The following is a 27,938-nucleotide window of genomic DNA, read 5'->3' on the forward strand; positions in this document are numbered from 1 at the left end:
AAGTTCTATCTGCTCCCACTTTTCCGGACCCCAAGCCTCGAGGCCCTTCAGTCCCAGCTCAGAGTCTACTCCACCAGAGACCCGAGGCCCCAGTCTGCTCGCTCTTGCCGGGGCCGAGTGCCCATCGCGCGCTGCGGTCCCCCCGGGCTCGGGTCTTTCTCCCTCTTCCGTCCAACCCTGGCGACCCGGTTCCTGCGGCCTGAGGGCACGAGGTCAGCCGTGTCCGCGGCACCACCGCACGGTCCGGTGGGCGCCAGAGGGCACGTCGCAGAGGCCCGGGCCCAGAGCCTCCTCACTCACCGCCCCCACGGCCCCAGTGCCGTTCGCTCACACCGCTCAAACCTCCGCCTGGTGAAGCCAAACCGCCAGCCTCCGCCGGACCACCCCCGGGGGCAGAACGTGCGTGCGGAGGGGCGAGGAGCAGAGAGCAAACCCCGACTCCACCGCCGGCCCGCCGGCCCGCTCCCGCCTCCGCACACTCTCCGGGAGCGTCCGGCGTCCACTGCAGAGACGGCGACGGCCGGGAGGAGGTCCTGCAGGTCACGTGGAGCGAGGACACCACACCTACCTGACGACGCCCTCTCCTCATTGGACCAGCCTCCCGGGCCGCCCAGCAACCGTTGTCCACACCGCCTGCTATGTCTCCGGGGCCACTCAGAACGACCGCCCCGGCTCCCGCGCGCACCGCACCGCACCGCGCCTGCGCACAGCTCCAGCGGTAGGCCGCTGGGCTGTCAGTGCGCATGCTCCGCCCTTGAGCGCACCCCCCGCCGGTTTTGAGGCCGGCCGGCACGCGCATGCTCTCGGGTAGCTGGTTCTCTCGCTCATGGAGAGGCCTCGGCTCTTGGGTTTGAAGGCAGAGGAGACGGAAGTTGCTTTGCTTCTTCACCTCCCCTCGGCCCCGGCGGAAACTCCAGCGCTGGAAGAGAGGTTCCGGGGCTGGCCTGGGCCGGAGGCGGCAGAATGGAGAGCGGGCCCGAGGACGGGGAACTGAGCCGCCGCCCGACGCTGGCCTCCTCCTGGGATGCCGCCTGCGGAGCCCTGGCCCAGAGCCTCCGTCTCGCCCGGGCTGGTGTCGGCGTCGGGGACTTCGACTGGGAGGAGCTGCTGGCGCCGCCTGCCCCGGGGTGCGCCGGGCCGGGGGACTGGGCGTGCTGCTCGGTGACGGCCACGCTGCCGGGGGAGCCGTGAGGGAGGCGGGGGCCGTGAGGGGACAGGGCCCGGGCCCGGCGTCCGCCCGGGAGCGGAGCCGGTGACGGGTGTGTGCGGGGGCGAGGGCAGGCCCGGCGGCCGCAGGGCGGGGGCGCGTCCGCGGGCGGCGGGGCGACCTGCGAGCGCGGCGTCTCGCCGTCCGCCCGGTGCCGGCCGCTCCGCCCGCGGGCCGTCGGGCCGGAGTCCGCCGCTCCTGCCGAAGCTGCCGGACGGAAGCCCCGTGGCGACCGGACGGGCGCGGAAAGACGACGGCTGTCGGGGAGCTCCGTCGGCGTAGCCTCGCACAAGATGCTCTTGTCTTGGCGTGTGTTCTGCTCCCCGCCCCGTGCGCGCTAGGTGCCCGCGGGTTGTAGTGGCGTGAGAGGTGACTAGGGGATCGAGTGGGACGCCGAGGTCAGGAGGAGGCGCAGGGGGCCGGTGTGGGAGCGCCCGCTTCCCGGGGCCGGTGCTGAGCGTGTGTCGGGGGCTCGGGGAGCTGCGCGGGCCTCACGGGCGGCGGCCGGGGCGCGGGTTGTGAGCGGGTCCAGAGCACCGTCCTGTGTGATGTTTGGGACAATTTTCCTTTCAGCCGGGGTCTGGTGATCTTGAGGAGCAGCCTGAACGGCCGAGATGAAAAGCCCTGCTTCCTTTACCTGAGATGCGACCCCGGCGGAGGGGAAGAAATCGTTTCTGTGGGCGTGTTGAGTTCGGCGAGAAACATGGAAGTGTACTCAGGAGACGAGTACTGGGGAACCGGTCGGGGCGAGCATGTTTGCAGTGTTCGGGATGACAGGTTTGCGCCCTGTCGTCGTCGCGTGGATCGTCCTTCTGAGGGAGTGTTGTCATCTTCCTCAGCTTTTGCAGTGTTTCTTGATGCTCTGACATCGGGTCGGCCATCGGGGGAGAGAAGATAAAAACATACCCGTAGGAATAGAACTTTAGGGATCTTCGAGCAGTCTGGATCAGCTTTCTCGTTTTTATAAACGTGGAGATCTAGAGCTAATAGAGGGAAGGTGACCACGCAGAGGGTCCTGCTGGTGAGGCAGACTGTTGGGCTGGAGAGTGCAGTCCTTATTTCCGCTCCTTGGCTCTCTCCGTGAACTCGCAAAGGTCTGTTTCCGAAAGTTAATTTGGCAATCAGTCTGGAACTTGGAAAACTTTGTTTTTGGAAGAAGCCCATCACTAATGGTGCTCGGGCCCAAGACTGTGCCGCCCCAACATATTTAATCCGTAGTTCAACCCGTTATGGTTTGATTTTTCCCTAGGCTCTTATAGAAAGACTACCCTAGTCTATCCTTAATGTAACTCAAAATATGGACTATTTTATATATTGCGCATTTTGAAAATAATAGCTTTGTTTATTAAGGTTTACTGTATTTTCTGTGCCCCATGATTTTATGTAATCTCAGTTCTTTCACACAGGTAGAAACTAGTGCTTGTAACCTGGTCACTTGAGTAGCGATCCCCCAACTGTTTGTCCCTTACCAGACAAATTGAATCTCAGGATTTAAGTAATGATCAAGAAACAATTCATTTTTAAGTGTCACTATTAAAAATGATGATCAAAGTAAAAATAATTTAAATTCTATTTTATTTTTAGTGAACATGAAATTATTCTCTACAAAAAATATTTAAAATTGGAGTCCTCCACTCATGCTTGTAAAATAAAGGTAAGTCATTACTAAATTTTAACTAATTTGACAACTGTAAATGTTTTTGTATGATTTGTACTTATTTTCTGTTGGTTTGGTAATACAGTTAATCCAACTTAGTTCCTGGTTATCTTTATATAAAACTGTGGTGTCAAGACAACCACAAGCAGTTTTGGCTTCAGTATATCAAGAAAGATGGAAGAGAATGAGAAAAGTTATAGAGAAGAGCATCTAAAAGTTAAAGGGATTTGGAGTGGTGTCTTGAGTATGAAAAATATCACAGAAGTGAACTTTAGTGATGTCACTAGAGTCTAGGGAAAGAGTACTGGGCTGGAAGTCATATGCCCAGAATATTAATTCTGCTTTGTTGCCTACTAGCTGAGTGACCTGGGGCAAATCTCTTTATCTCTTTGGATCTACCTCATGGATAAATTAGAGAGCTAAAAAAAATAAATCCTTGCTATGTATATGAATCATCATTCCTATAGCCACAAAGTGGAAACAACCCAAATATCCATCATCTAATGAATGGATAAACAAAATATGGTGTACCCATACAATGGAGAAGTGTTCAGTCATAAAAACAGTGAATTATTGATCCGTAACTACAAACATGGATGAACCTTGAAAACATTATACTACATGAAAGAAGTTGGTCACAAAGAACCACATGTTGTATGATACTATATATATGTGAAAGGCCCAAAATAGGCAAATCTACAGAGACTGAAAGGAGATTAGTTATTATCTAGGGATGGGGGGTAGGGGGGAAGAAGGGGAGTGACTGCCAATGGGTTCAGGGTTGCTTTTTGAGGGTAATGTTCTAAAATCGTGGTGATGGTTACACAACTCTGTGAATATACTAAAATCCACTGAATTGTACACTTTAAATGGGTTGATTGTTTGTCATGTGAATTATATCTCAATAAAGCTGTTTTTAAAAAATTTTTTAAAAGGAAATAAATCCTTATAATCTTGTTATCTCCACATTACTTCATACAGGGTTATGAGACTTGAGAATAAGAAAAAAATAAGTGATTTTCACAGTAGGCAGGTAGCAAATTTACAGAACTGATTATTCCAAGATGTTGTTTTAGATGGTATATGTTAATAGCTTCCAAATTTATTTAAATAGAGTGGTTCATTCATTCAACATGAAATATTCATTCAAAAAAATATTTGGGTGCCTACTGATGCTAGATACTCTACTAGGCATGTAGCAATTAGCAGTAATATAATAAACTGGAGTGACTGCCCTCATGTTGCTGACATTCTAGTGGACGAGACAGACAATAAGCCAACTCAATGAGTAAAATAAGTACCATATTCAATGACGAGAAAGGCTATGGGGATTAAAAAGCAGAAAGGGGATAGTAGGGAGATTAGGAGGTAAGTGTATAAATTTAATGGGGAGGTTCCTTAGTTGTTGAGGACAGTCACCTCTTTGCTGCCACACTCAGAGTTCTTGGATCATAGGTCTGGTTTGACCTGTGTCTTCATGTTATATATGGTTCTGTTTGTGTCTCTGAAGGTGTTTTTTATAACTGTTCTGTGGAAGTACATGGGGGAGTGCAAAGGGTTGTTTCGTTGAGAGAAATTTTAGGCCTACTAAAGCTTGTTCTGGGGCAACAGTATATGAAAAGTTAAAAATAAGAGTTACCGATGCATATTTTTTGAGCACTTACTCATGGTGGTATTGGGAATTTTAATACATAATCCTCCAACAACCGTGTGAAATCATTGTTATTACCCTCCCTCATTTTATTCCTGACTGAGATTTTGGTCTTTGCCCAGGGTCGCACAGGCTCTAAGTAGCAGAGTCATCACTGAACCCAGGTCTGTCTGATTCTAAATTCTGTTCCCTTTCCACTTTGCTACTCTGTTGTCTGTATCACACATGAAATGTCTTTTGGTTCAGAAATATGGATGAAATGAGGCAACATAAAGCATTGAACCAGACAATGCTTTAAAAGCCAGAAGAGCTAGGTTCCAAGCTTGACTTTTACTAATTCGGTAATCCTTTCACAAGTTAGAAAATCACCCCTCACCTCATCTTTTTTATCTGTGAACAAACAGGTTATGTTAGATCATGTTGAACTTCTTTTATAATTCTAAATTCTAAAAGGCTGACTTATATTTAGTATTTTAGTAAATACTTTGAAAGGGCTTCTGAACAGCCTTATTTTGTATTAAATAATATTATAGCTAGCTGTGGTGTGTTAAGGTCTTAGATTGGTATAGTTTATTTTTATTCCTTAAATTAAGTAAATGAAACTTTATTTTAGCCCCTTTTGTATATTCTGCATATTTTTTCAGTTTGAAAATAACATTTTTTTTAGGATAAATAGTTCTTCTGAGCCTCATAATAAATGGAAGTGCTGACCATTACAATTTTAGGAAAAACTTAAAAATGAAAATGTATTTAAAGTTTATATTTGCTTTTCTGAGTGCTTCACTATTCCTAGTTTATACAAAAAAGTGACCTTAAATAGTGATTATTGTTTAATATTATTATTTTCTGGAACTTTTTGTTTTATAATAGTTGCTCTCCTTTGGTGAAAAGCAGTGTGTATTCATCAGTAAAGTCGTGGTACACCTGAAGCTGGTTTCAGTAAATTCTTCAACAAACTCTTCTGCTCTGGGATCAAAGATAGACCTTGAGAGGGTCCAAACCATCATGGAGTCCATGGGGTCTAAGTTATCACCTGGAGCTCAGCAATTGATGAATATGGTTAGATTTCAGCAGCAGGTAAGTAGAAATGGATTTCTTTTCAGATATCATTAAAAATTTCAAAATGATGGATTTTTATAAGGATATGTAGTGACTTAAATTTTTTCTTTTAACTTTTACTATTGATTTGACTATTATCTTTATTTACTTTTGTAAAAATAGCATTTTGTAGACCTACTCTCTTACAAAATATTTTTGTTACAGATCTTCACAATGTCCCATGAATTCACTCACTCATTCATTCAGCAGGTATTTATTAAGCACCTTCTCAGTGAATAAGGCACTGTTTGAACATTTTAGAAAGTTCAGAGATCAATTAGTCTATTGCCTGTCTTTAGGGATCTCTATGGTCTCATTTTATCTAGGCCTTTTAAGAAGAAGTGTGGGATTAGGCAAGTAAATTTGGAGAGATGCAATTTGAGAGACAGAAAATAGTATGGATTAAATCTTTAATACTAGAAGGAATAGGATATAACTAGTAAATGAGTAGAAGTTCATTTTTCTGGAGTGAAGAAGTGATAGACAAAGTTTAAAGTAGATTGGGGCTGGATCATACAGGGCTTTGAATGCTATTTTAAAAGTTTGTAGGTGTTTTTGACCTACATTTTAAGAAATTCTAATTCACTGTTATGTGTAAGGTGAATCAGAAGAAAAAGAAATCAGTAGAAAGGGACACTACAAGAAGAGCAACTGCATGTTCTTTCCTCATCCAGATGAGAGTTAAAGAGGGTCTAAAATTGGACATAGTAAGATGATGCTGGATTGTGAGATACTGAAACAGTGGAGCCATTAGGACTTGACAACTAAGTTAGTACTGGTATTGCAAGATAAAAATAGAGTCTAATGTGAAATTGCAGTTTTGAAGATGGTGATACCAATAATGTACTGTAAATGGAATCCAAGAGAGGAGACTACTTCGGGAAAAAGGAGTTTAATTTTGGGAATATTGAGTTCTAGATGTGAGTAAAACATTACCTGGGATAATGTGAGCATTTGGAAACACAGGATTGGGGATGGTGGAGTGGAAGGGAGGTTTGAGAGATGTACCCCTAGGATGATAAGCAAAGTGGCGAAGGAAGAGACTGCAGCAAGGAAGAAAGATCCTCGGAGAGTAGCTACTTTTGGTGAGAATATAGGGAGAGGAAAAAGGAAGCAGAAGAATGGCAGACAGCCGTGTGATAGAGTAGCAAGAGAAAAGATTTATGTCAGGAGACCTGAATTCAGGTGCTGGTGCTGACATTATTAGTTCTGTGTTATTTGGCGTTGCTTCATCTTTTTGAGGATAAATTTCTTCATGTTTACAATCTAAATGATAATACTGCTAAGATCATGGGATTAATGTGAACGTTTAAAAGAAATAGTACAAATAAAAAACTCCTGTAACTTGGTAAGATTTACCAATATTAATTTAGTACAAATAGCATTGAAGCAGTGGGCAGAGATAGGAGAGTTGATGCTGATCGTGGAAACCACGGAAAGGAGATTTTCAAAAAGAACAAGGTACATACTTTTCTTTCTCTGGTACCATTATCTCATCTCATTACCTCAGGAGGTTCCTACCGTTCCTCCTGCTCCACTGCAGTCCATTCTCCATAGGGCAACCAGAATGATCTCAAAGGGTAAATCAAACTTGCCCTTCCCCTGTGTAAAGCCCCCTGTTGCTTCCCATCACACTCAGAATTAATCCAGATTCCTTACCCTGGCATCTAAGATCTGGGTCCTCCTTGCCTTCTCAGCCTCATCTCCTACCACATCTTCTTGGACACCTTGCTCCAGACATTCAGATGTATGTGTTCCTCACATATCCAAATGTGTTCCCACCTCAGGCCCTTTGCACTCTGAACTATTTCCTTTCACCAGAAACTCTTTCCCCAGACCTTGGCATGGCTGGCTTTTTCTTTTTATTCAGATTTCAGCTTAAACGTTACGTCCTTAATGAGACCTTCCCCAATGACCCAGTTTAAAATATTCTTTTCCTCTAAATCTATATCATATTTTCATCAGAGCCTTGACTATTTTTGTTGTTTATGTATTCATCTGTTTATCTCATTAAAATATAAGCTTCATGCAAACAGAGACCTAGTCTGTCTTGTTTATGGCTCCAAATAAGTACACAATATGTATGTCCTTTGGATTATCAACTAAGTACTCCTTGGAGATCTTCAGGGGATCAGTTTGAATAATAATGAGATGGAAACCAAATTTTGAGGAATTAGGTAGTAAAGGGATAGTTGGAATGGGGAGGTGTCCCGGGATAAAATGGGTTTGTTTCAGGAATGATAGAGATATGGAGCCTGCCTTGGAATCCTTTGGAATGATTATAAAGTGCAGATTACTAACCCTCACCAATGACCTGAAACCCAGAGGGTGGGATCCAGGAATCAGTATTTTAAATAGGCATCCCCAGGTGAGTCTTAGGCATAGTATAATTTAAGAACAAATGTTTGAGGGGAATGATCCAGTGGAGATAGAGCTTGAAAATGTAAAAACAAAAAGAAATTATTTTTTTGTGCAAGATTTTGGCAACATTAGAGGAAGTTAATGAATTAAATAAAATCAATTCATGGACTGATTTTTATGTTTTAAAAACTTGACCTTTGAAAAAAAGTGACATGGATAGTAGATTTTTTTTGCCATGTCTTTAAGTTTTTTTTGGTTTAATTACAAAAATAGCACATTTTCTTTGCCATGAATTTCAAACAATTCACAAGTGCAGTGAGTAAAGCATAAAAGTGCTTTCTCGACTCTCATTCTATTGTTCAGCTTGGTGTGTATCCTTCTGGAGTTTTCTATGCATATAGAAACACATATGTGTCCTCCCACCCAACACATGTGTTGTAACCTGCTTTCCCCACACACATGCTAAATCATTACATATGGGGACATTTGGGGAACACCCTGGGGAAGAAAGGTGATCCAGTTAAATCTTCTTTTCAACATGCTAATAAAAGACTTCTTCCTAGTGGGGAGGCTGTATTTATGGAATGATTCTTATAGGATATACCTGGTTCTCTAGAATTGCTTATTGTTAACAAACCAGGAATCTATGGAAAGTTTCCCTGGAAAATGTCATGTAAGCTATATAACTATTGAGTATAAAGTAGGGATGTTTCATGATCAGAACTACTCCTGTGGCAGTGGTGTAACCACACACATTGTTCAGAACCTTCATATATTGGGCCAACCCCGTGGCTTAGCGGTTAAGTGCGCATGCTCCACTGCTGGCGGCCGGGGTTTGGATCCCGGGCGCGCACCAAGGCACCGCTTCTCCTGCCATGCTGAGGCTATGTCCCACATACAGCAACTAAAAGGATGTGCAGCTATGACATACAACTATCTACTGGGGCTTTGAGGGGAAAAAAGAGAGAAAGAGAGAGAGAGAGAGAAAGAAAAGAAAGAAAGAGAAAGGAAAGAAAAGAAAAGAAAAGAACCTTCATATGTTAATTTCGGCAGGGCCTGTCCTGAAGGACCTGGGGAGCTGCGTTAGAAGTCCTGGACCTCCCCCTGCTTCCCTGTGCCTTGTGATTACCTGTTGTCTTGAAAGTTTTATTAAAATTATTTCTTATTTCCTTGTATTTGAAGTTCAGATTTGCTGGCTTTTATTTGTTTTTGCTTTAGCAATTTAGAATAATTAAATAGGAATTCTATATCAAAGTGTCTAGCATATAGTTGTCATTTAACGTTATCTGAATGAAAAGATGTACCGCATTTTTTCAAAGAAAATATATTCAGTTATTCAAGATTTATACTGTTTACTTTTAACACCTTTGAAATAAAAATATCTTTTTTTCTTGCCTTTTCAAGGTGATACTTATTTGAATTTTTTATAATAAAAAAAGTTAGACAATCTTTTCAGAAATCTTACAAGATGTTCAGAGATAAACACTTAATTTTTCAGAAATCTGGGGGTATATGTAAACATATATGAAATTATTTATCCACGTATATACATAGTTCTTTACATATTCATGTGTAAGTATATGGACACAATTCTTCATAAGTGCTTTCATGTTCTTTTAGGCTGCTCTATGGTCATTTTCCACATAACATGTGACATAGACCCTAAGCAATAGGTATATATAAATTATTTTTTACATATTCCTCTGCCTACTTTTAAAAGTGTTTGACGTGCCTTGCAAGGCAACATAAGACAGCAAAGAAAATTAAGAATTGAATAAAATCAAATTAAAGAAGCAGAAGAAGAGCCACCAACACCTAAGGTTGCTTCATCTACTGCACTGCCATATAAACCTACCTGTGAATTTTTTGATGTTTAATACAAAGAGAAAAAAAATTGCCTTAAGAACTTTCATTTGAAAAAATAAGACTAATTTTTATAATCAGTGAATTTCTTATAAATAATCAAAATATTAGGATGTATCAGAAAAGAAAAACTCACATAGCAAATACCTTATTTGCATTTGGATTTTTCTAATTAAAATTTCTGCTAAATTAGCTGTCATGTACAATTTTGACATTGATTCCACTGCAAATATGATGGCTGTGTAGAATTTTCAATTTTCTATCATAAAGTTTTTTTGCAGTATTATACCACTACCAAAAATAATTGAGCTTTGCCGTTGAGTAGAGCTCCTTTGCACCAAAGGAGAGTTGTCTGATTTTAAAATTTTATAAATGTATATAGTTCTGGGAATAATGTTAAGTTTATTCAAAATTTGCACTCAATAGAAGAAGATAACATTTCTTTATAAAGAACATTCCTCCAAAGTGCAGTTCAGTGAAAGAAGTTCCATGGGAACTCGCCCACTCCCACCCCACCAACTTCCCTGGCTCTCATTGTTCCCCTTTCCTGCTTCATTTTTCCCTACAGTAATTATCACAGTCTCCATCCACATGATATATTGTCTGTCTGTCTTTGTTGTCTGTCTCACCCTGCTGTCTTAGAATATAAGGTCCACAGCAGTTTTCACTTGTTTTGTTCACTGTCTTATTTCCAGTGCCTGAAACAGTGCCTGGCACAAAGTAGATTTCTGCTAAATATTTACTGAATGAGTGAATTTTGGTATGGTTTAATCCAAGAATCATTTTTTAGAATATCTAGAGTATGTATGGACTGAGTTTCTTCAGCTAATCTCGTATAATACTTTCCTCAATCTCTCTCACTAGGTATTGAGCAACAATAAGTATGAGATGATATCCTCTGTTAAGAACCTCTAGTAGAGTTCTATGTTTTGAATTTAGGATAGAGCCATATAACTTAACCGTTAGCTAGACCAGATAGAGGTAGTGTTGCTTTTCTCTTGTGGAAAAATTGAAGAGCATAGCAAGAACATGCCCCTGTATAGGAGACAGTATAACCTCCTCTCAAAAGTGAGCCAGAGTCTTCTCAGAAAATATAGCATAGCCAGTTGAGTTGAGGCCACAAAACATAATCTATTATCCTACAAATTATTAAAGTATACATAGCCAAAAGGTAGCTCATTTTAGTCAATGAAAACATCACATATGTGCCCATAGAATATCGAACTTTAGGTATGTAACTGGTGTATCTTCCATGAAAACCTAGTTGCAAAAGATATCCTTAGGTTGGCTTACCATATGTGCAAGTTGACAAATGATATTTAATTCTATGAAAATTATCAATTATTGTGACTCAGTTGAGAGTACTGCATTTTATTATCATAAATTAAGGTCCTTTGTAGTGCAAACATTAAAGTATGTTAGTGCAATTTTACAAAGTGTGCTAGTATTTATTTTAATATTTTCTTTTTTTTTTTTATGAGGAAGATCAGCCCTGAGCTAACATCCATGCCAGTCCTCCTCTTTTTGCTGAGGAAGACTGGCCCTGAGCTAACATCTGTGCCCATCTTCCTCCACTTTTTTTTTTTAACGGGATGCTGCCACAGCCTGGCCTGACAAGCCATGCATCAGTGCGCACCCAGGATCCGAACCTGGGCCGCCAGCAGCAGAGCGCGCGCACTTAACCGCTACGCCACGGGGCCAGCCCCTTAATATTTTCTTTAGGAAAAAATACAGTGACATGATTAAAGCCTTGACTCTGGAATTAGGTGACCTGGGTTCATGTCCTGGTTCTGCCACTTACCAGTTGTGTTACCTTGGCCAAGTTGCCAACTTAGTATTGGGATAGTCATTGTACCCTGCTTTATACAAATGTTTTGAGGATCGAATGAATGTGCATTGCCTAACTCTAAATTACTCCAAAAGTTAGCTGTCATTATTGTTAATATTACTAGTAACATTTTGTTAATATTACTAGTAACATTTACTTATTTACCTTGCTTAGAATTGTATTCCCATTGGAGATCAGCTTCAGTTGGTTTTGGGAAATACTGGATACAAGCGTATCATTGACCTACAATCATCATCTACCTCAGGAGCCTGTGGCAAGTCATCCTCCACACCTTTTCCTTTTAGAACTGGATCAACATCTGGAAACATGACTAAAAACTTGAAAGCTTACATTACTAAAAGTACACAGCCACCTGGTGGAGGAAATATTACAAACCTCAAAGAGTGTAAAATTGTGCCACAAAACCATTCTCTTCTTGAGAATGATTTTAAGGATGCAGTATCTTCTTTCCTATCAAAGAAAGCAAGTGACAGCTCAAGTATACCTAACTCTGAGTTGCTGCCTTTTCTCCAGAATTTATGTAGTAAAGTTAACCATCTCCGTGTGGGACCTAACACCAAGTGTCCGGAAAACATCACCAAGCCCAGTGAAGGCATTGTTGGTGTTGCGTAAGTATTTATTTTAGGAAGATGTGGTTTAGATCTGGTAGGTGGGGGAATCAGCTGGAGGAAAACAGATTTGTCTCAGTAACTACTGCCTGAAAATATTTCCAGAAATAATTTTAGGAGCTTTAACATTTTACCATTAACACACTTACAGGAAATAAAGCAGTGGATTGCTTTAAAATAAGTGCCTAAAACTGGTGGTTGAGCACTTGTCAAGCATCAGATAAGGGTTGGCGTAGCAAGTTGTCTGAACGGAGAGGGGCTGCAGGAACCATTATATGTACATTTTTTGACTGATTATACGCAATGAACCATCATAACAGATTTTCTTTCTAGATCACGTTTGACCCAGGCTACTTTTGGAGTTATCAAAACATTTTAAGCTCGTAATTATTTATAGAGTACAGGCCCTTATTCTCTGATCTCATAATTCCCATTTTTTGGCAATCCTGGTTTGATTGAGGGGTAAGCATTTAGTATCTTGCCCATCCTTTATATAGATGCAGTGTGTCAAAGTATTACACTAGACTGGAATTCAGAACTCCAGTCATAGTCCTGGCTTAACTATCTTGCCTTACTGTTTAAATCTTTCAGTTTAGACTTTTTTCACTTGTAAAATAAGGTAGATGTACTGGTTGAAATTTTCTTAAGGTCTCCAATAGCATTGAAATTTGAGGAGTTTAATAAGTTATTGAAAAAAGTGATTCTTATTTGGTAAGGATATGGAAACATAACATTAGTCTTCAATTGTTGATAGTCTACATCAGTGTTAACTAGTTGGTATGTGATATGGCAAAAAAAAAGAAAAGCAGAAAAAATGAAACACGGGCGGACCCGGTGGCGCAAGCAGTTAAGTGTGCGCGCTCTGCTGCAGCGGCCCGGGGTTCGCCGGTTCAGATCCCGGGCACGCACCGACGCGCTACTTGGCAAGCCATGCTGTGGCGGTGTCCCATATAAAGTGGAGGAAGACGGGAATGGATGGTAGCCCAGGGCCGGTCTTCCTCAGCAAAAAGAGGAGGATTGCCAGATGTTAGCTCAGGGCTGATCTTCCTCACAAAAAAAAAATAAAACAGAGATTTAAAAAGTGCTTCTGGGTCCAGCTGAGATGGAATGTCCCCATTCCTCTCAGATCCTCTTTACAAATAAAAGTCCCTGGACATAATACAACAGACATACAAAGACTATAAAAAGTGGAAGGAAGTCAGGCTGCTTAGGGACTGTGAGGCAGTGTGCCTTAATTCCTAGTTATCTGAGAGCTTCATCATACATTGGTGTTGGATTTTCTCAAATATTTTTTGTGTCTATTTATATGATCATATGAATTTTCTTCTATAGCCTGTTGATACGGTGAATTACATTAATTTTCAAAAACCAAACCAGCCTTGCATACCTAGAATAAATCCCCCTTGTTTGTGGGGTATAATTCTTTTCTATACATTGCTGGATTTGATTTGCTAGTATTCTGTTGAGTATTTTTGCATCTAATTCATGAGAGATATTGGTCTGTATTTTTCTTTTTCTTATACTGTCTTTGGTTTTATATCGGGGTAATGCTTGCTTCATAAAATGAGTTCTGCATTTTAGAAGAGATTATGTAAAATTGGTGTTATCTCTTCTTAAAATGTTTGGTCGATTTCTCTGATGAAACCTCCTGGGGCTGAGTGTTTCTTGGGAACTTTTTAATTATGAATTCAATGTCTAACATAGTTAAGTTGTCAGTTCTCCCCATTGATATGCAGGCTTAATGTAATGCATATTGAAATCCCACCATGATTTTTTGTAGACGTAGACAAGATTATTTTTAAAATTGTATGAAAAGGCAAAAGAGTGGGGCCAGCCCAGTGGCATAGTGGTTAAGTTCACGCATTCTGCTTTGGCGACCCGGGGTTTGCTGGTTTGGATCCTGGGCATGGACCTACTCACTGCTCATCAAGCCATGCTGATGCGGCTCCCACATAGAAGAACTAGAAGGACCTACAACTATGATATACAACTATGTACTGGGGCTTTGGAGAGAAAAAAAAAAGAAAAAGAGGAAGATTGGCAACAGATGTTGGCTCAGGGCCAATCTTCCTCAAAAAAAAAAAATTATGTGAAAAGGCAAAAGAGGTAGAGTAGCTAAAAACCTTTGAAAAAGAAGAATAAAGTGGGAGGAATCACTGTTCCCAATGTCAAGTCTTAGATGGTGAGAATATTCAAGACTGTAGTATTGGCAGAGGGATAGATATGCAGATCCATGGAACACAGTAGAGGGCCCAGAATAGCCCCACACAAATATGGCAACTGATTTTTGACAAAGGCACAACAGAAATTCAGTGGAGGAGGATAGTCTTTTAACACCTGGTGCTGGAGCAATTGGCTGTCTAAAGGGCAGAAAGTGAACCGTGACCTAAACCTCATACCTTATACAAAGATTAACTCAAAATGGATCATGGACTTACATATAAAACATAAAGCTATAAAACTTCTCTAATAATATATGGGAGAAAATCTTAGAGACCTAAGACTAGGAAAAGACTTCTTAGATGTGACACAAAAAGCAGGATAATAGAAAATTTGATATATTGGTCAAAAGTTAAAACTTTAGCCTTGTGAAAGACCCTGTTAAGAGGATTAAAATACACATTACAAAGTGGGGGAAAATATTGCCAATTACAGATCCAACAAATGACTTATATTTAAAATATAAGAGGAATTCTCAAAACTCAAGATTAAAAAAAACCGAATTAGAACTTGTGCAAAAGACATAAAGAGACATTTTGCCAGAGAGGATATACAAATAGCAAGTAAGCACATGCAGAGATGATCGACAGTGACTTTACAGCTATTAGGGAAAAGCATATTAAAACCACAAAATACCACTATGCAGTTATTCGAATGGCTAAAATAAAATGCTTAAAAAATAGTAATAATACCAAATGCTGAAGAGGATATGGAGAAAGTGAATGTGTCATACATTGCTGGTGGGAATGTAAAATGGTATAGCCACTCTAAAAAATGTTTTGGCAGTTTCTTGAAAACTAAACGGTTACCATGTGACCCAGGAATCACACTCCTGGGCATTTATCCCAGAGAAATGAAAACTTACATCCACACAAAAACCTGTACACAGTTGTTCACAGAAGCTTTATTTGTATGTAATAGCCAAAAACTGGAACAACCAAAATGTCTTAAAATAGATGAATGGTTAAATAAACTGGTATATCCGTATCGTGGGATGCTAATCAACAATAAAAAGGAACAAACTGTTGATACACATAACAACTTGGTGACTCTCAAGGGCATCATGCTGAGTGACAAACGAGGTCACATACTGTGTGATTCCATTTGTATAACATTCTCAACATAAAATTATAGAGATGGAGACTGTATTAGTGGTTGCCAGGCATTAGGGATGGAGGGCATTAGGAGAATGGATGTGACAATGAAGGGTAGCAGGAGGGAGATCTTTGTAGTTAAGGAATAGTTCTGCATCTTGATTATGGTGACATTTACATAATGTGTATACATGTGATAAAATGGCACACACACATACCATACTAGCATCAATTTATTGGTTTTGATATTATACCATAGTTAGATAAGATGAGACCGTTGGGACAATTTGGTGAAGGGTACTGGGGAACTCAGGTATCTTTACAACTTCCTGTGAATCTATAATTGGTTGAAAATAAAGAGTTTTTTTTTTAAAAAACACCTCTTTCATATATTCTAGAGTAGTGGTTCTCAAACTTTTTGGTCTTTACACTCTTAAAAATAACTGAAGACTCTAAAGAACCTTTATGTAAGCTATAGAAAAATATTTATTTGTCAAAAAATAACAATAGAGCCAGCCCTGATGGCCTAGCCATTAAAGTTTGGCACGCTCTGCTTTGGCGGCCTGGGTTTGGTTCCCCGGCGCAGAACCACACCGCCATCTGTCATTAGCCATGCTGTGGTGATGGCTCACATAGAAGAACTAGAAGGACTTACAACTATGTACTGGGGCTTTAGGGAGGGAAAAAGAAAGAGAGAGGAAGACTGGCAACAGATGTTAGCTTGAAGCGAATCTTTCCCAGCAAAGAAAATAAATGACAACAATAAACCCATTATATAGTAAAATGACAATTTTTATGAAAATATATATTTTCTAAAAAAAAGTTTAGTGAGAATGGTATTGTTTTAAATTTATGGAAATCTATATTAGCTTTTGGTTGCATTCTCATATATGTTGCATTATAGTGTATATAATCAATAGCTAGAAATACCACAGTAGAAGTACTTGAGAACAAATGGAGTTAATCTCTGAAAAAGCACTTATTTACACCCTAAACCGAATACCTTGGGAAATTCTAGGAAACAAGAATACACAGCCACACATTCTGTTAGTCATCAAAGCAATGACGTTACACGTTGTGTAGCCTCTGGAAAATATCACTGTACATTCATGAGAACATGAGTACGAAAAGTTCAAATAACATCTTGATGTTGTTATAAAAATACTTTTGACCTCAAAGAACTCCTGAAAAAGTCATGGAGATCCCAGAGATTTGTGGACCACACTCTGAAATTCACTAATGTTCATTCATTGTGAGCTTTAGAAACTGGCATGCTTTTCATTATTTTTACTTTAATTTGCCCATTCCAGTTACATTCATTTTTAAATGTTTTTATAGTAGATTAGAAAAGAATCAGTACTTTAGTAAAGTTATGTGGATGAAAAAAGACAAGACTGTTTAAATTGTAGAGTTGCTTGGGGAAGTACTTGGAAGACATACATGGAGACCTTAAAAAAGTTTGGCAAGATCAGTTTTGATTGGGAGCTCAAAATCAAAAAGACCCTTTCTAAAAGGCTTGTTCTTTGAGGGTAGAAATTCTGTCATCTTCATTTTTATATTCTCATTTCAATTGTATGCTTAAATGTTTCAAGACTTAAAGAAATAAGAATGCTTTGGGCATTCAGGATAGTGGGCGCCTGTTATATATGTATTTTAGAACCTAGAAATACGTCATAAGGAGACAGCACAGTTGTGGAGACACATGTCAGCAATGTCTGTTGGCTGCTTGTTGTAGTATAGTTTGGTTGTTTTGGGTATAATATTAGAGATAATCATTACATTATTATTTTTAAATTTATTTTTAGAATGGAAGAACAACCTGTTTGCTCCTACTTGGAGAAGGTTCTTTCTAAAAATATGGAACTGATGGAAAAGAAACTTATGGACTACATCGATCAGCAAATGTATAAACTCCAGGAGCACATAGATAATAAGATTGCCTTGTTAATGGACTTGCTGCAAAATCCCAACTCCCCACCCACTGGGATGCCTCTAAGACATTATGACTCTGGAGAAAGACTTTCAAATGGAGAAAGATAAGTGCTCAACATGTACCGTGTACTACAGATATTTATTACATATTTATTACAAAGCCAAAACCCCAGAAAAGTTTATGAAAAGCAAGTATTTAATGTCCTTTGAAGGATCACCATTTACTCACATAAAATGACCTCTGTGTTCATTTTCACTGCACTTATTGTTGAAACCTAGTACTGTACACTAAGAGTTAACATGACACGGTCATAAATTATTTTAGTTTGCAATATTGTTCACTCTTACAGAAATTTATGTATACTTCTGGGTTAAGTGTTTAAAATTTTTGAGTTTCTAATGCAATTCATTAGTTTGTATTATATGTGTGTTTGAAGTACTGTTTTAATTTATACAAAGACTGTTTTAGGGGTATGAAAAAAATGCTCAGAGTGTGTGTTTGATTCTTTTTCTTTTTCTAATTGATTGTTCTTGGAAAACTGGGTACTTAAGACTTGCAGCCTTTAATTTCAGATCACCAAATCACATTTTATAGCATTGATTTTGGATAAAAAAATTAGATGTTATGTTTGGCATGTGTAAAATCAGTTTACATTGAGGCCGCTAATTTTATGTTCTGTCACATTGTAGCTGGAGATAGGAAAGTAAAAATCAGAACTGGCCAATTCCTTGTTAGGATTATTACTTCAGATTTAGTGTTTGATGTAAAATGAGAGAAGTCATCTTATTTTATCTCAGTAAACCCAGAAAGTATAAGGAACTCCTTTTCTGAGCTGATACAGGTTCTTTTTTCTAGAGCCCTCTCTGGTTTGTTTAAAGTGTGAGGTGCTGTCGTTCTGCATTGAAGGATTAAGGCATATGAGTCAAGGAGAGTGCAGTTCTCTCTGGCAGACTTAATTTTCAGAAATTATAACTATTGTATATGTGTTGAAGGGGAATATATTTGCATCTAAAAAATAAATACATCCACTCTGGAAACTACTTGTCTTAAATAAATAGAAATATTTTCTTTTCATCTAATATTCATTTAAGATAAAAAAGGATGTTTTATCCTCATTAATATTTTGGCGAATTTTGTTCTTTAAAGTGAGAATTAATGTAATGTTTGTTCCTTTATGAATCACTCTGACCTCAGTGACATGAGGACCTGTATATGACTTTATCAGGCTTTTCCTAATTTATTCCTAACATGTAACATTTCTTTCAGCACTCAGGAGAAATGTGTCTCACTTAAAGCTGAACGCTTTCTCTAATACAGCTTCAGAGAGTTGTGGTCTGTTCTTTGATTCCCAAATTGCCTCAATATAGTTATAACCAGAACATGTACGCTATGTTTTACAAAATGACTAAAATAAATACGGTGTTCATGATTATAGTACTAGAAATAATTCAGATGACCTTTAATTCCTGATCTTCCATTTCTTAATTTTTCTGTTAATGAAGACCTAAATTACATTTTATATACATTAGAAATTCATAGGTATTGATTTCCTTATATTTAGAAATTGCTATACATATCTATGTGATTATATGTAATTGCTTTATTAAAATTAGTATTTGCTAAGAAAATAATGCCTGAATTTGCTCAAACAGGAGAAGCAGACGACAGTACTTACTAAATCTCTATCAAGTGTCTTTTTTTCTTGTAACTTTTCTCCACTTGTATGTGCCACACCCAATAAGCCAAGTCTGGGAAATCAGGGCTAGCAAATGCACCTTCAGAGGTGTTGAGGTACCCACTGCAGTTTGAAGTAGCTGCAAGAGATGTGTGGGTGATCAAGAAATTAAATAAGATACAGGTTATGAGTTTTAATTTCCACATCATCTCTCCTTTGAGTGTTATTCCATCTCCCTCTTTCCCATGGGTGGCATATTAAGGTTTTCATCCCTCTTTCATCACTGGATATTCAGTCTTTTTAGTGCAGGGCAGAGAGTGAGTTTACATGCTGCTGCAACATGACTCATCTTCAAGTGTGGCTTCAAGGGGCTGGCCCGGTGGCGCAAACGGTTAAGTGCGCGCGCTCTGCTGCGGCGGCCCGGGGTTCGCCAGTTCGGATCCTGGGCGCGCACCGGTAAAATGGTTTTGATTGGCTAAAGCAGAGGCTGCATGTCAGGTAGTGGCTAGAGGTAAGGCTTGAAAAGGTGCCCTGGGTCTGGCTTGGGAAAACCTTGACTGCTCCACTCTGGAGATTTGTTAGCACCAAGGAATCAGTGGTTTAAGCGGGAGAGTGACATGATCATCTCTGGGCCTTGGAAAGAAAACCAGAGTAGAGCTTTCCTCATGAACCCATTCACAGATCTGCTTGGCACCCTGCTTTGGGTTGCAGTGGAATCTAGGTGCTGTGAATGCAGAACTATGTAAAATCTCATTGCCTGACAAATTACATCAGTGTTTCTCATCACTTGCTCTCCAGTCTTTGTCAGAAGCACCTGGTGAACTTGTTAAACATGAAGGTTCTACAGCCCCAATGCAGATCTAATGATTCAGACCAGAGGGAGGAGTGATCCCTGAATAGGCATTTCATAACATCCCAGGGTTGTTATTATTAAACAGGCTGAACTTGGAGAGTCTGCCTTGGTCTCTAACACAGTACACCTCAACATGTAGCCATCTGATCAGCCTCATCCATTTGCCTCACCTGGGAGCTGGTTAGAAAGGCATACTCATGGACTCAACCCCAGAACCCATGAATCAGAGTCTGTGGTGGGGCCCAGCAGAGACCCCTTGGTGGAGGTTCCATCAAGAACTTGAATGTTTTCACTTTCACATTTTCCATCTGGATCAAGCCTGTGAACAGAACACACCTGCGGCTGGAGAAAAACCACTAGCAAAGGGGTCAGCTGCTCACATTGGCATCACAGTTTCCAAAGTGGTGACACATCTGTTCTCATCAAAACCTCTCAAACATCAACAACCACCATCACCACCACCACCACTGTCCAACCACACAGCATTCATTATCTCTTCACTTTAGAGACAAACAACAGGCTCACGGACCTGAACTGCTTTGCCAATGACTCTATCAAATAAGTGGGGAAGACAGGCCTGGAACCCAGGACTCCTTTCCTTCTCCCTGCTTCCATCTCTCCTGTTCCCCACACCCATGTGACTGTTGGGTGTGGAACCTTCCTATGTGGAATTGATCCACTTTGACATTTGAAATCCAAGGCTGTAGAAAGGTGAAGCAGCTCCTCTTCCATGGCCACCTCTCTCAAGGTAAAGCTCTTTGGCAATTTCCTAGTTGTCCCTTCCTCACATCACACTTCCTCATTCTTAAGGACGGTCCCATGCCCTGCATTGGACAGGGCAGCCCAGGATTATTGTTTTCTACCCATTCTGATATTGTCTCTCCAAATGCCCTCAGAGAACATATTTCCAAGATGGCTTAGAGGAAAACACACAAGGGTAGACAAACCTGAATTCTCCTTCCACCTTAATCACTTGCTGCTGGATAACTTTATTTATTTATTTTTATCCCCCCAAAGCCCCAGTAGATAGTTGTATGTCATAGCTGCACATCCTTCTAGCTGCTGTATGTGGGACGCGGCCTCAGCATGGCCGGAGAAGCAGTGCGTCGGTGCGCGCCCAGGATCCGAACCCCGGGCCGCCAGCAGTGGAGTGCGCACACCCAACCGCCAAGCCACGAGGCCGGCCCTGTTGGATAACTTTAGACGAATGATTTTACCTTTCTTGACCTCAGCTTTCTCTTCTGTAAAATGGGATATCTCACAGCCTACTTCATTCTCTTATATGAAGTTTATAGTATTTTGAAGATGATGCCCACAGCACAGGTTTGGTATATTAAGATGTCCAGTAAATGTTAAATTTTTCTCCCCCTCTTTCTACTGTTCTGTTCTCTATCTTCTTAAAAAGCAAGAATAACATACATGTTTCTTAATATTACTACTATTCGAGTAAATTTGAAAGTCGCTCTTCTATATCCTATCTTAAGTGCTAAAGGGAAGTCACATTCAAAGTCAGTTATACTGAGCAGTGGTTCTCGAGTCTGTTTCAGGAAGCAGCAACAGCAGCACTACCTGGGAACCTATTTGAAATGCCAGTTCTCAGGCCCCACCTCAGACATACTGAATCAGAATCTCGGGGAGTGGGGCCAGCCGTCGTGTTTCATGAAGCACTCCAGCTCACGTGGGTGCATACTCAGTGTCAGAACCGCTAGTCTATGTTTAAAAGCACAGGCTCTGCAGCCAGATTGCATGGGTTCCCTCCCAAAACCACAATTGACACCCTCCAAAGGCATTCTAGAAAAAAAACTAGACGCCCACAAGACTGTGTCTTTCGCTAATTTTTCCAACTTGTCTCCTGCTGCCACTCTCCCCTTCATGCTTCCCACTCCAGCCACAATGGCCCTTTTATTGTTCCTTGAACACACCAAACCCATTGCAGCTTCAGGATTCTATAGTTAATATTTTCTTGCCTGGAATATACCTCCTCATTTTGCTTCCTGCCTTTTTCCAGGCCTCTGCTGAAATGTCACCTCAGAAAGGCCTTCCCTGACCATCCCAGATAAATACTCCTCCCATCCCCATCACTTTTGTCAGCTATTTTCACTTTGTTTTTCCTTTAACTTTTCTTTTGTTATAGCTTCCCTCTCTTTGCTGGAATTTTTATATTTTCATTGTTTCAAGAAGATGTGTTATTAATTGTTGAAGACTTTTTATAATGGCTCCTTTAAGTCCTTTTTGGATAATTCCAACATTTGATATATCTTCTTGTTGGCATCAATTCGTGGTCTTTTGTCATTCAGGTGTTACTTCTCTGGTTCTTGGTCTAGCACATGACTTTCCATTGAATCCTGGATATTTTGGCTATAATTATGTTAGGAGACTCTAGGAGGTCCTATTTAAATCTTTTATTTTATTAAGTAGTCACCCTGCTTAGGTTTAGCATGCAGGTCCTGGCCTACTTTTGTGGAATGAGGTTCCAATGGCAATTTAATAGTCAGGGACTTTGCAGTGCTATTTTGATCTGCTTAGTTTCTCTGGTGTCACTCGGGCTCCCAGGTCCCTGACAGTGCTGCCTGAAGGAGCAGAAGGAGATTCCCCAGGCTAGAGCCACCTGGTGCATCTAGGTGGGAGAAGGGAATCTCTGGCCCATGGGGACAAAGATGCTTGTTATGGTGGGATCCCCTTTGAGCTGCCAACTGGCCACCCTGCTGTCTCTCAGTGGAGGAGAGGAGTCTCAGAAACAGTGAGGGAACAATGCACTTCCCCTGGCCACTTATTGTCAGTGGGGCTCCCACACCGTCCACCATGCCTCTATTGCTGGGCTGGCCTGGGCTTGTCAGCAGGACCCACATTAAATCAAGGGGGGATGATCCCACTGGAGCCACCTTCTGATGCTATATTCAGAGTTGGAAAACACCACCCTTGGGCCACCTCCTTCTGTCCTGCTGCTGTGTTGCTCATCTACGCCTGGGTCCCTAACTAGTTTGCTTTCCTCTTTCCAACTTTTAGAGTTCTCCTTTGTTTGACTCTTGTGTTTTTTACAGGGGTTACAATTATGCTTCACAGGGAGGAGCAGGGAGAAACAAATCTAAGCCATCTTGTCTGCACCTGGAGTCTCCTCATGTAATATTACTAGATTGGCTGAGTATAAGTACCTTAAAATCACACACACCTGACTAGAACAAGTACCCTAGTCAATTTTCATTTATGTAACCCTTAACTATAAAGTATAAAAATCTTCCAATGTCAATGAGCATATGCTTGAATCCTAGTAAATGACTCCATATTATTTTGTTGTGTAGCTAAAGCATAAAGTCTAACCATTCTTCTATAATTGAACTTTTAAGTATAAGGGTATTTTAGCCTCCCCACATTACTGTCTTTTTCTTTTATTTTTGAAATTGAAATCTTAAACCTGCTTTTGATTAGCAGTCAAATCCTGAAAATTAATATGAGGGAAAGAAGACTTAAAAAGGTAAAGACTTAGAATTAAGTGATTCAAAATAGTATTTCTACCTCATAGGGGCTAAAATGTACCTACACATGGAACAGAATTCAGAACTCCATGAAAGGTTGCTGGTGTCCAGAGTGTTGATGTCACATGCCTGTGGCATAGAAGTTGGACCTGGGCAGTGGCCGTGCTTCTAAGGTGAGCTCTTCAGCCTTGGGTCTTAATTCCTCTTAACGGGGATAGTTAGATCCCTCTTTCTCAAATTACCGGTTTGATAAAATATCCTGTTCCCTAATTTTTTTTTTTTTTCTTTGCAGGTGGCCTTCATATGGATCTGGGTGGTTTAACTTCAGTAAGTATACTTAGCAGTTGAATTGCTTATTTCTTCCATTTTTCACTGTTCCCCAGTTTCAGAGTGTTAGATTAAGCAAATTGCTTATTTCAGACAAATTGGATTTCCTGGGTGGATTTTGGAGGAGAAATGGTACAAAGGCCTATGGTTTCCTAGAGAGACAGAATGAGGGACAAGGGCTCCTATAATCTCCTTAAACCATGAGATGGCAAGACAGTTTTCAGTTGGGAGAATTAAGAGCTCTTTTCCTTAAAACGTATCACTCACAAAATGGGTTTGCATATTCTCAGTATTGCACAGTATGACATTTTGAAAAAAGTTATTCCTATAAAATATTTTTAAACTTGATAAACAGCAAGGGGGGTCAATCCTGATTCTATCAGTGAAGATATTTCATGAGACCCAGGTGTTTGGGAATAAAACCATTTGCTCAAGTGCAGGCCTGTTTTTTACTTACAGTTGTACATTACTGCCTGTGAAAGGGAAAAGATTCTTCCCAATTTCTCTCCCAATTTCCTTCTCTCTGGACTTTGCATTTCAGTCCCTTTTAACACATCCTGGGCCAGCTTACGATCCTAGGCTTTTCTGGAAAGATTCATTCATGTTTTATGCACATAGGGCTCTGTGGTTTGGGGTTCATTCTTCCTCCACTTAAGGAAGCATATTGAGGGTGCTGGGTGGCTGTGTGGGGAGGGAAGCCACATTCACCGCTTGCCTGTACTTCTCTGCCCAGGTGGGTGTAAGATGTTTGACCTCAAGATTATGGTTGCCATTGGTGGCGGCTTACTGATCACCGCATTTGTGCTGATGGGTGTTGTCATCTATCTTTGCTGCAAAGTGGCCAACACATTGAAGTGAGTGATGTGGGTAAGAGTGAATAAGAACCCCCCCCAAAATGGGATTCCTGGGGCTCTCTGCTTGAGCAGGGTCATTCCTTGGCCTGTGGCCACACCCTGGGTGAGGTCAGGAGCAGCAGGCGGGTTTGAAAAGGCAAAGGCAGGTGAGTGTAGAATCTTGGCTTCTTCCCCTTCTGGCCTGGGGCTGTGAGCTCATAAGTAGAATGTTCTCAGCTGGCAGCAGTGTGTCAGCACTGCTTTGCTGTCGCTTGACTTGGTTGAGTTTACCCTCAGCTGGTTACATCAGCAGACTGGCTGGGCCCTCTCTGTCCCGGGCACTGCAGACTGAAGACTGCGGGGGAGGCTGTGTATGAGGCTCTGCCTCGCGTTCACTCAGAGGACGGGCTGAACTGCTCTCCCCTTGCCTGAGCTGGGGCGCTCTCAGGGTGCTCTCTCATTCATTGCCATGGCCTTGGGGACAGTGAGGTGGGCCTACAGGACTATGGGGAAGCTGAGCTGTGAAGAGCCTGGGGGACACTTCACAAGGAAGTATAGATCAAATAAGAGATAATTAAATTTGGGGGAGAGGAACCTTCAAATATGGGAGAGATTAGTTGTCAGAAGCAGTGATGTTCCCATTCTGGGGAAGTTAAGCCTGTGAGCTAGAAGGTAAATCTCAGGATCTGGGGGACAGCCGACTGTGGCACCTTCTCTGTCATGCTCTGCACTTGGCGGGCCTGCCGCAATCAGCTGGGTGATCACACTTGCAATTCCCTCTCCCTCATTTGCTGTAACCTGCTTTTACGTTGCTAGCAATATTAGGAGAGGAAGGGATTGGATAGGATTTAGGACGGAGGCAGAGAGGTTTAATTTCAGGCTGGTGTTATGTGTTTGATTGGCTCCAGCCCTAAACTTCCCAGATACCCCTGACAATTGTAACAAATGGACTGAGAAGAAAAATTCTAATCCCATGCTTGTGTGTGTATGTCTTTTCTCAAGAGCCCCAAAGGTACCTGCTTGTTTGGCCTTAAAAAATAATCCAGCCATGCTCACCCAGGACAAGCTCGCTACAGCCACTGCCATCGCCACTGGGTCTTGTCCCTACCTCCAATGCTGTGACGAATGTAGCTTGTATGCCGACTTTGATCCCGTGCCACCGTGCTTCTGTGACGTAAACGAGGGACTCTGACTTGGGTAGGCACAGACATCTTCATGAGCAATATTTCTTTCTTAGTACAATGTTTTATTATTCAAGTCAAGTTCTATAGTGTTTAAATTATATACTATATAACATTATATTTATGTGCTTTTGAATAAATATGCAATACTGAAAATAATCGTCTCTGCCTCCAGTATTGTTATTGTTCATTATAAATGTACTTAAATTTGTGTATTACCCACTCTGAGCCTTGGGACAACTAGCTTGTAATATTATATTGGAAAATAAGAAGAGTTAGAGTAGAAAATAAAAAGGAGGCATGTAAACAATTTAACAGGAAGGGATATCATTGTGCTAGATGCTTGGGATGAAACAATAAAAGCATTTGAAAACTAAGTTTAGACTGAAGCTTCATAGCAGCCTAGGCAAAAAGGGAAACATGATGTCTCTGAATGAGATAAACTTTTCCCTAAAAAGTGCTAATTCTGCTTGTATTTTATTACATGGAGCCCTCTCCTTGAGACTCAAAAAATGGACATCTTCCTTTTGGGTTTTATAAAGACTCAGAACGAGTTTTCAAACCTTGGTATGTGCTAACATCTGCAGGCACACTGTCCATCCAGATGTTTATGTCCTCCAGAGCCCTGAGCACTACATTGGCTCCAAGGGCATAGGTTTCCCTAGGGAGATCCTCTCCCAGGGGCAACACTGGACTGTTCTCATAGCAGTTGCAAGGGCCACAGCAAGATCCTTGGCTGTGCAGGAGTCTGAAGGTGAAGATGAGAATCCTGGGAGCAGAGCCAAAGGAGCTGTGGAAGAGACACAGAGATGGAACCTGGGCCAAGTAAGGGGGCCTCCCAGGCTTACTCCCAGTAGCCTGGAATCCGGGCTGCTTTCTGCCACCAGAGATGCAATTTTGCAGGTATCAGGGTGTTTGCAAACACCTGACCCAGGTGGTAGTCACAGGATGGGCACTTGGCAGAATAACTGGCCCCGGCGAAAGTCCTTGTGGGTGTGAATTACGAAGAATTTCCCACAGAGAGAAAGCAAGCCCCTGTAACCGGATCACATCACCAAGTGCAACTCGCTGATTCTGAACACAGCTGCTGCTCATTCTGCCATTACTCTCAACACTCCTGAATAGTCATCAAATGTGGATTGCCAGGAGGTATTATTTAGGATGTAAAATGAAATACAAAAACAAAAAACCAGCCTCTTCCCTAAATCACCTATGACTGAATTTCTTTGCAGACCTTCTAGCTCAGAGCCAGAGCAGAGTGTCTGGCTCACAGAATTAGAAGGACTGGGATGGGGAACAAGAGAACATTTCTGAGGATTCACAAAGGTTGGATGGTGGAAGGGATTGGACTTGGGTGGAGGGAATTGTGGGCAAGGTCACAGAGCCAGGCGCTGGGTCCAGCTCTGCCCTGACTTGCTGCGGGAACATGATGGTCACTTCTACTTTCTGAGCTTAGTTTCCCCTTCGGTCAGAGAGTTCCACTGGAACTCAAAAAAATACTTCCAAGTACACTGGATGGTAGTGTGGTCAGTAGCTGAATCTGGGTGATTAAATGAGCAGTGTTAAACTATTCTTTTTTTTTTCTTGTGAGGAAGATCAGCCCTAAGCTAACATCCGTTGCCAATCCTCCTCTTTTTGCTGAGGAAGATTGGCCCTGAGTTAACATCTGCGCCCATCTTCCTCTACTTTATAGGGGACGCCACCACAGCATGGCTTGAGAAGTGGTGCATTGGTGCGCGCCTGGGATCCGAACCTGCGAACCCTGGGTTGCTGAAGCGGAGCGCGCGCACTTAACCACTTGCGCCACTGGGCCAGCCTAAACTATTCTTAATAGTAAGCGAAAGAATATACTTCCGGGTTTATGACTTTGTCTAAGTTTACTGCTGTGTTTCAATTTAGAGGTTCAGATGAGCAAAGCTGTTACCATATTGACAAAATTCACATTGGGGTCATTGCCCATGACACTTAATGGGTTTCAGGCCCTCTGTTAGGCACTTACCATTCCAGAGCTAAGACACAGGTCCTATTCTCAGGTGCCCAAACACCTTGAAAATA

General features: G+C 41.4%; 1 protein-coding gene across 6 annotated transcripts; it reads left to right on the top strand.

Annotated features, from left to right (window-relative positions):
• Positions 1–828: 828 nt before the first annotated feature.
• On the top strand, positions 829–23,871 carry LOC131407512 (ATPase PAAT-like). Of its 6 annotated transcripts, none has more exons than XR_009220506.1 (9): positions 829–1,127; positions 1,781–1,984; positions 2,792–2,861; positions 5,386–5,592; positions 5,779–5,823; positions 11,840–12,294; positions 17,414–23,189; positions 23,590–23,715; positions 23,835–23,871. XR_009220506.1 is itself a non-coding variant. In XM_058544193.1 (6 exons), exons 1-6 carry the CDS (start codon positions 964–966, stop codon positions 17,646–17,648), a joined length of 1,335 nt encoding a protein of 444 aa, XP_058400176.1. In that variant the 5' UTR covers positions 831–963; the 3' UTR covers positions 17,649–19,099. The 6 variants fall into 6 exon arrangements, 1 of the variants encoding a protein (XP_058400176.1); XR_009220507.1 differs by having other exon boundaries at positions 17,414–20,817; XR_009220505.1 differs by having other exon boundaries at positions 17,414–23,715.
• The last annotated feature ends 4,067 nt before the right edge of the window (positions 23,872–27,938 follow it).

This window comes from Diceros bicornis, chromosome 6 (assembly GCF_020826845.1).
Source record: "Diceros bicornis minor isolate mBicDic1 chromosome 6, mDicBic1.mat.cur, whole genome shotgun sequence".
Lineage (NCBI taxonomy): Eukaryota > Metazoa > Chordata > Mammalia > Perissodactyla > Rhinocerotidae > Diceros > Diceros bicornis.

Coding starts and splice junctions, on each gene's coding strand:
- LOC131407512 (XM_058544193.1), top strand. CDS start 964: ATGGAGAGCGGGCCCGAGGACGGGGAACTGAGCCGCCGCCCGACGCTG. Junction 1,128..1,780: donor CTGGCGCCGCCTGCCCCGGG/GTGCGCCGGGCC, acceptor TTTTCCTTTCAG/CCGGGGTCTGGTGATCTTGA. Junction 1,985..2,791: donor TGCAGTGTTCGGGATGACAG/GTTTGCGCCCTG, acceptor TTTTATTTTTAG/TGAACATGAAATTATTCTCT.